This window comes from Triticum urartu, unplaced genomic scaffold (assembly GCF_003073215.2).
Source record: "Triticum urartu cultivar G1812 unplaced genomic scaffold, Tu2.1 TuUngrouped_contig_5922, whole genome shotgun sequence".
Classification (NCBI taxonomy): domain Eukaryota; kingdom Viridiplantae; phylum Streptophyta; class Magnoliopsida; order Poales; family Poaceae; genus Triticum; species Triticum urartu.
In genome coordinates this window covers 1-8876 of record NW_024116637.1, presented here as the reverse complement: position 1 = coordinate 8876, position 8876 = coordinate 1, and the positions used below count along the sequence as shown (strand labels likewise).

Sequence of the window (8876 nt, the reverse complement as noted above, 5' to 3'; positions counted from 1 at the left end):
GATCTTCGGCGATGTATCAATTCTCTAGCAGGCCGGTCTAAGCGGGTTTTCATGATGGGCTGGGCAGCGATCTGTTGGGCGCTTTAGACTATTAGAAACAAGTTCACTGTTGAACATATTTTCCCGGCTAACCCTGTGAGTTGCTTATTTAAAGCTAATGTCTTTTTGCAGCAGTGGAGATCATTGACTAAGGATGGGGACCTTGAGGCGTTCGATGATATGCTATCCAAAATGAAATCTACGGCTTCTTCTCTACTGCGGCGGTCCAGGAGGACGGTTTCTTAGTGTTTCGAGTGCTCGTTTGGCTGGCCTGCGTGCCATGATAGGCTGGATGCCTTGTACCCATACTCTCTAGTCGTACTGTGTTAAACTTATGTGGTTCCCTTCTGGTGGTTGTGACTCTGCCTGGTGGCTTTATCTATAAAGTCGGGCTCTCGCCTTTTATCTAAAAAAAGCCATTTTCTTTCCACGCAAGACCGACTGAGATATATATAGGCTACCATACACATCCTAACTGACCAGGCATGCATGAATGACACAGGACGGATGCAGGGGGGAATTGGTGCCCCGACGTACACAAGCGGCCGTGCAGCGGGTAATTGTTGATCGTCATCAACACAAGTTCTTTACCTTGTGTCATGTGTACGAAAATCTTAAGTTACTGATATGAAGAAGCATGTATGCATGGGCAGGTTCGTGGAGGTGATGGCGCCGGTCTTCTCCAGGGATGCTTGGAGATGTGTGTGGCATATGATCCAGGTACTTAAGCTAGCATGCTGATTCTGCCAGTAGCTCATAATTAATTCTGGATTATTATTTGAACTAAAATAACATTATTATCTTATTTTATTACACAAGTAAAATGAAGAACTTATTTATTTTTAATTTTATTTTGCAGAATGATCTGGTTCATGGATGGGGTCTCGACTACAACTTCTGGAGATGTGTCGATGTACGTGCTTACTTGACCATAGATACATACAACATTCTGATAGATTCACTGAAGAACACTCAAGTTATCCAAAAATTCGTTTCAAAAAATTGTGCACACCTGACATGGCTCACTATTTTTTTTTGTTTTCTGTTTTGAATTGGCAGGACCCTGAAGAGCAATTTGGCATCGTGGATGCACAGTATGTTGTCCATCATGGAGTCCCCACACTCAAAGATCAGGTAACGTAACTTCACTGAGTGCTTGCCCATAGGATTCAAACTCGTGTCAGTGGAGAGACACCATCGTGCTTTTGCCGCTAGGCTAGGAGCCCATCCACGTGTTTTGATTCAGTTGCATCCCCTTTTTACGCAAGAAATATATTATTTTTCGACAAAGGGTGAATTATTTTGACTTAAAGTGAAGAATCAAGAGGATACAAACACAATAAACATCAAGAGGCCGCAAGAAAGATATTATGTATGGTTGGAGCTTAAAGCATGTTTATTTGAAAAGATTTAGCAACATATATTGAATTTTCATTGCGTAGGAATGATTGTACTGCCGTGTCATCTTGACTGACCACCGATAATTAAAAGCTGGTGACATAATATTTATCAAGCACCGTGTCATCTTGATTGACCACCGATAATTAAAAGCTGGTGACATAATATTTATCAAGCACAAAGTCATACATCATAAGTTGTATAAGCAACTTACTACACTACAACGTAAAAGGAGTAATTCGCTTAAAGCATGAACATGTTACATATGAAGTATATCTTGTGTGCATGGCATGCTCTCAGATACTTCTTTTGAATTTTCCATGTTGCTCCCTCGATTTGCATGCAGGGTAACGGAGAAAAGCAAGGAAGCAGGGCTAAGGTATGCAGATATTTACATTTCAGTTTTTTCATACAAATATTTACATTACATAGTACTAATTGATTAAGGTAACACAATATATTTCATGAGAATATTAATTGTTGTTATGATTGATGTGTAGATTAAAGACCGGCAATACGAGGAGTGGCACACCTTTGACTCAAGACTTGACAATGCCGACAAGGAGCTGGCCAACTCTACCACTAGATCATCATCCCAACCCTAAATTAGTTTTCGTATTTACTTAGTTACAAAAGCAATACTGCACAATCAGATAATATGGTTGACTAAACACTAAGAAAACACCACTGGTTTTGTTAATGATCTACTTTTTTGTCCGACGGACCAAGATGGGGTTGAGATGAGGCCATTTTATTTACTTTTTTATTTTCCATTATTGGATTCATTGTTGTACATTTGCTTTTTATTGGCATGAAGCGTTTACTTGCAACACTTTGTTTTATTATTCCTGAAAAAACACTTTGTATTATTCACACTGATAAGTGATACTTTTTCGGAAGAGAGCGACGGCGCGCGACGGCGCGCGAAACTCACGTATAACTCAAGAGGCCTCCACGTGGACACAAAGTGAGGCTATCAGCAATTTTTACATTGTGAAAGTCAGGACTTGAACTCAAGACCTTACCTCCGATACCATCATGCACTAGTCAACGCAACCAAAAGTCTGAATTGATGAAAAATCTAGTAGTGCAATTCACATATACTGTAACACTGTTCCACTACGACGGCCACACGACGGAGTGGGACGAGGAGTTCCAGTGGTCCAAGGAGACCGTCCACTTCAGCGCCAGGAAGCAGACCAAATGGTGAGAGCCCCGTGCCTGTCCGTCCGTCTGTCTCCGACGTTTTCTTTCTTCAGTCTGTAGTCCCAGCAATCTTCAGACATTTCTGACCTGCAATGTGTGAATGATGATTGACGAAGGTGGTTCGCCAAGAGGTTCCTTCACCCGAGCATCATGGCGCCGTACGAGTACGTGTTCCTGTGGGACGAGGACCTCGGCGTCGACAACTTCACCGCCGAAGCGTAGGATCGTCATCGATCATCCATATCCATTCCGCATGTAGCTGCTTTCTGAATTTTGATCATTCAGAGACTGTGGGCGGTTGCAGGTACATCAACATCGTGAAGAAGCACGGGCTGGAGATCTCGCAGCCGGGGCTGGGCGCCACCAAGGGGCACAAGGCGTACGACGTCTCCGTCAAGAGAAACTCCGGTGACATGCACAAGTAAGCAAGCAGTTGCTGATTATGCAGGCATGCAAGAATGACCATGCACACAATTAATCTTCTAGGTGTAAGTTTTGATGCACTATATATGATGATTAGCTAATCAGGCATGCTTGAATGACACAGGACTGCAGGGGGGAAGCAGTGCCCCGACGTGCACCAGCGGCCGTGCAGCGGGTAATTGATCATCATCAACACAAGTTCTTCGCCCTGTGTCATGTGTAAGGAATTTTAAGCTAAGATGAAGAAGCATGTATGCATGGGCAGGTTCGTGGAGGTGATGGCGCCAGTCTTCTCCAGGGATGCTTGGAGATGCGTGTGGCATATGATCCAGGTTAATTTTGAGAACAGAGCGTAGCTTAGTTGGCAAGGCGCGGGAGTTCACAGCCAGCTCACCAGGGTTCGAATCTCGTCTCAAGGGCTTGATGCTCATGGAGTTTTCTTCTATAAAAAAAATACCAACAGGTCTAGCCCAGGTATTATTATTATTGTTATTTTTATTTTATTTTGTAGAATGATCTGGTTCATGGATGGGGTCTCGACTTCAAATTCTGGAGATGTTTCAATGTACATAGTTACTTGATCATAGATGCACACAACATTTTCATAGATTCACTGAAGAATGCTAAAATTATCGAGAAAATCGCTTTGAAAAACTGTGCACACCTGACATGGCTCACTATTTGTTGTTTGTTTTCGGTTTTGAACTGGCAGGACCCTGAAGAGCAATTCGGCATCGTTGACGCACAATATGTTGCCCATCATGGAGTGCCCACACTCAGAGATCAGGTAACATAACTTCATCGAGTGCTTGCCCACATGATTCAAACTCGTGTCAGCCGAGAGACATTATCGCGCTCTTGCCATTAGGCCAGAAACCCATCCACGTGTTTTCATTCGGGTCCCCATTAGTTGCATCCCCATTTTCCGCAAGAAAGACATTTTTTTTTTGACAAAGGGTGAATTTGTTTGGCTCAAAATGGAGAATAAAGAGAATACAAACACAATGAGCATCAAGAGGCCGCAAGAAAGATATTATGTATGGTTGAAGCTTAAAGCATGTATATTTGGAAAGATTTAGCAAAATATATTGAATTTTTTATTGCGTAGGAAGGATTGTACTGCCGTGTCATCTTGATTGAGCACCGATAATTAAAAGGTGCTGACATAATATTTATAAGCACAAAGTCATACATCATAAATTGTTTAAGCAACTTACTACACCACAACCACTTAAAGCATGAACATGTTACATATGAAGCATATCTTGCGTGCGTGGCATGCTCTCAGATACTCTCACTACTAGGAAAAGAGCTATAAATGATATGGACATTAATGGCGCAGATATTACTAATGGCGCACCTGGTGTGTGGTGTGCTATTAGTAGTTTTGAAAAAAAAAATAAAAAAACTTATTAGTAATGGCGCATCATGGGATAGTGCGCCATTACTAGTTGACATAGTAATGGCGCACCATGGGATAGTGCGCCATTACTAGTTGACATAGTAATGGCGCACCATGGGATAGTGCGCCATTACTAGTTGACATAGTAATGGCGCACCATGGGATAGTGCGCCATTACTAGTTGACATAGTAATGGCGCACCATGGGATAGTGCGCCATTACTAGTTGACATAGTAATGGCGCACCATGGGATAGTGCGCCATTACTAGTTGACATAGTAATGGCGCACCATGGGATAGTGCGCCATTACTAGTTGACATAGTAATGGCGCACCATGGGATAGTGCGCCATTACTAGTTGACATAGTAATGGCGCACCATGGGATAGTGCGCCATTACTAGTTGACATAGTAATGGCGCACCATGGGATAGTGCGCCATTACTAGTTGACATAGTAATGGCGCACCATGGGATAGTGCGCCATTACTAGTTGACATAGTAATGGCGCACCACACCCACCGTAATGGCGCACTATCCCATGGTGCGCCATTACTAACAAAATTTTTTATTTTTTTTTCAAAACTACTAATGGCACACCACACATCAGGTGCGCCATTAGTAACCCTGGTGCTAAATGCACCCCCCTGGACCGCTTTTTCAGTTTTAAAAAAATAAAAGGAAAGGATGGAAATGTCAAAAAAAAAGAAAATAAGTTTCCCATGTGATATGTGGTCTAGTTGTTGTGAAAATTTACAAATGTGAATTTCGACTTTATTTGCGAGATCTCTCTGAAATTTAGTAAAATGGGCATAACTTTTGCATACGAACTCGGATTAATTTTTTATATATGAAAAATCATTTATTCGAAAAGTTACATCCGAAATGAACCGGGGGAACTCCGTTCAACATCTTCAAAATCCCCAAAAACCTAACAGAACGAAAGATACGGGGCTTTTAAGATCTAGAGGGAGGGGGGGGGGAATGAAAAAAAATTCAAACTTACTAGTGGCGCACCATTTGCTAGGTGCGCCACTAGTAACAGAAAAAAAATTGGTTTAAAAAAATTGGATTTTTTTTTCAAAATATGATACGTAATATGACCGGGAAGTTTGAAATATTTTTTCAAAATTTCATCACACTCATGAACATGAACAAAGTCCTATACATCAACAAGGTTTAATAGGATTGATATGATAGATATATCAACAAGTGCATGTGAAGTGAGCTGGTGCTGGGGTTAAGATGGGTGACCTTTCGGGAAGTTTGACCACAGAGTGTGATTTGACTTGAGATTAAGCATTTTGACCCGAGATTAAGCCATAGTGACCTGAGATTAAGAAAAAATTTAAAAAAATTCTGATTTTTTTTAAAAAAATTTGTTAGTAATGGCGCACTTCTATGTGATGCGTCATTAGTATATACCAGATACTAATGGCGCACCTGTGGGATATACTAATGGCGTACTACGTGGTGCGCCATTAGTAAAAAATTCTAATGACGTGATGCTAGTGGCGCACCTGTAGTGCGCCATTAGTAGCCAAAATAGGTGCGCTACTAGCAGGCCTTTTCCTAATAGTGTCTCTTTTAGTTTTTCTGTGTTACTCCCTCGATTGGCATGCAGGGTAACGGAGAAAAGCAAGGAAGCAGGGCTAAGGTATGCAGATATGTACATTTCATCTTTTTATACAAATATTGACATTACATAGTACTAATTGATTAAGGTAACACAATATATTTCATGAGAATATTAATTGTTGTTATTCTTGATGCGTCTAGGTGAAAGACCGACAATACGAGGAGATGCACGCCTTTGACTCAAGAATGGACAATGCCGACAAGGACCTGGCCAACTCTACCGCTAGATCATCATCCCAACCCTAAATTAGTTTTCGTATTTAGTTAGTTACACAACGAGTACTGCACAATCAGATAACATAATTGACCAGACACTAAGGAAATACCTCTGGTTTTGTTAATGATCGACTTTATTGTCCAACGGACCGAGGGGGGGGGGGGTGAGATGACACGATTTTATTTACTTTTTTCATTTTTCATTATTGGATTCATTGTTGTGTATTTGCTTTATATTTGACTTTGTATTATTGGAAATGAGTGATTTATTTTATTTTTGATAGCATACAGTTTCTAGTGGTTATAACATATGACAGGTAGAATTTTCTTCGCGCATTGGCATCCTTGTGCTGCCTTAACACTCGTTGTGGTGATTTTCTGAATCTACTATGGGCCAATTCTTTTGGCGGCTTAAAAAATAAGCCGTTTCCTCCCTAGCTTTTGTCATAAGCCGCCTTCCTTATTCATTGGAGTTTCTAAACTAGTTATGGGATTACTAATCTAGAAGCCTTCACAAATTTTGGGAGCGGCTTATTTTTTAAGCTGGGAGAGGCAACTTATTTTTTAAACCGCCCAAAAGAACCGACTCTATATCTAAGTAGCTAGCCCCCACTACAAGGAATTCTCTGGCTCCTCCTTGAGCCACATCAATCAAATTATTTTAGCCTTTAGATATACTAGATCAATCAACAATATCCATCTGATCTACACACTGAGAGCTGTTGTACCCACCATATGTAGTAATTGCTGGCATGCAGTAACTGCTGCTTAAGAGAGTTTTAATCAAGGAAAAAACTTGACGCATGCATGCATCTCATAGATTCATACGAGTCCTCTATATGAAAGAAAAGTGAGTCGTGCATACATATTTTATTTTGTTTTCATCCAACTTTGAAATTATAGATAGAGATATGTATTTATTTATAAAATACATATAAACAATTTATGTTACGATAGGAGAAATTGTAAAGACAGTAGATATATGATTAGTTCAGTGTGATTTTTATTTCATACAAAATCCCTCCGCAACGCGCGGGGCATCATCTAGTTAATCTAATTTGAGAGTGCTTATTAACTTGAGCAGACTTCGGATGCCTCCACTCCATAAAACTTGCCTAAGGTAATAGCGTTCAAACACCAACTGAGCTAGACTCTAAAATTCGCAACTCTAAAATTCGCAATTAACTCGTTATAGAAGTGAGCAGCAGCACATGGATCTAAATAGGTACCGACTTGTCCAGTAAGCATCTCAAAGATCTAAATAGCATTAGGAGATGTGTATGTACACAGATACAAGCCATCGCCTCCTCTCCCAAGCTTAGGGTTTCTCTGCCTTCTGTCGGCGTGCCGCCGGTCCGCCTCATCTCCGGTGGCCCTTAAGGCATGGGGACAAGGCCATGGAGATGCGGTGGATCCCGTCCTTGTCGGTGGGAGGGCTTCGTTTTTAGATGTTATTTTGAGTTTTGTGAAGGTTTGCGTCTTACTCAAGAAGGCGAGACGGCGGCGACTTCTTGAAAATGGAATAAGGTTCTCCTCATATAGCACCCGTTTCGATGGTGCGTCTAGCATCGTCGGTGACTCGGTGGGCGTGTGGAGGTGTGTCTCTGTAAGATCTGTCTTTGGTGAATCTGCTCGGATCTGTTTGTTGTTCTTCTATGTTTGTGTGGCTTTAGATTAAATCCTTCCGATCTACGCTACTTTTTATCGGCGGCGGTTGTTATTCTGGTGCACTGGTCCTATAGTGCCTTAGCATGGTGACTTCCTGACTGTCTACTACAACAAGTTCTGCCCGACTCCGATGTGAGTGGGACGATGACAGCGACACGTCTTCGGCTTGCTGATACGTCTCCGTCGTATCTACTTTTCCAAACATTTTTGCCCTTATTTTGGACTCTAACTTGCATGATTTGAATGGAACTAACCCGGACTGACGTTGTTTTCAGCAGACTTTCCATGGTGTTATTTATGTGCAGAAACAAAAGTTCCTTAACGCTCCACCGACCTCAACTCCAACTCCATATATTCGTGTTCAGGGAGAAAAAAAATCAGAGAGAAGGACTCATCGCGTTTTACGATACGGAGCCGCCTCCAAGCCCTAAAATCTCTCGGGAGGGCTGATCTGGAGTCCGTTCGGGGCTCCGGAGAAGGGAATTCGTCAACATCGTCATCATCAACCATCCTCCATCATCAATTTCATGATGCTCACCGCCGTGCGTGAGTAATTCCATCGTAGGCTTGCTGGACGGTGATGGGTTGGATGAGATCTATCATGTAATCGAGTTAGTTTTGTTAGAGTTTGATCCCTAGTATCCACTATGTTATGAGATTGATGTTGCAAATCTGTTTAGCACATCCTGCACCTGTCCATTCATCATTTGCTGAAATTTATCATGCAACTCCTGATTCGTCATGTTCTCCCAGTCAGTCTCGTCGGCTTGTGATCCTGCCATGGTTAGCAACAATAGAAAACACACAAGAATATGATCCTACAGAATACTAACAAGAGGTGGTGGTGGCGGGTGTCACAAATCCGTCAAGCAAATCTCAAATTCTTACCA

At 41.7% G+C, this 8876-nt stretch overlaps 2 protein-coding genes across 2 annotated transcripts; both read left to right on the top strand.

The window, feature by feature from the left end:
- Window positions 1-469: 469 nt before the first annotated feature.
- LOC125529879 lies at window positions 470-2248 on the top strand. Its single transcript, XM_048694302.1, has 6 exons — window positions 470-595; window positions 693-759; window positions 899-952; window positions 1099-1173; window positions 1784-1816; window positions 1938-2248. Exons 2-6 carry the CDS (start codon window positions 706-708, stop codon window positions 2040-2042), a joined length of 321 nt encoding a protein of 106 aa, XP_048550259.1. The 5' UTR covers window positions 470-595; window positions 693-705; the 3' UTR covers window positions 2043-2248.
- A 261-nt stretch (window positions 2249-2509) lies between these two features.
- Window positions 2510-6348, top strand: LOC125529878. Its single transcript, XM_048694301.1, has 9 exons — window positions 2510-2643; window positions 2760-2861; window positions 2948-3064; window positions 3191-3241; window positions 3332-3398; window positions 3578-3631; window positions 3779-3853; window positions 6089-6121; window positions 6244-6348. Exons 1-9 carry the CDS (start codon window positions 2510-2512, stop codon window positions 6346-6348), a joined length of 738 nt encoding a protein of 245 aa, XP_048550258.1.
- Window positions 6349-8876: the final 2528 nt, after the last annotated feature.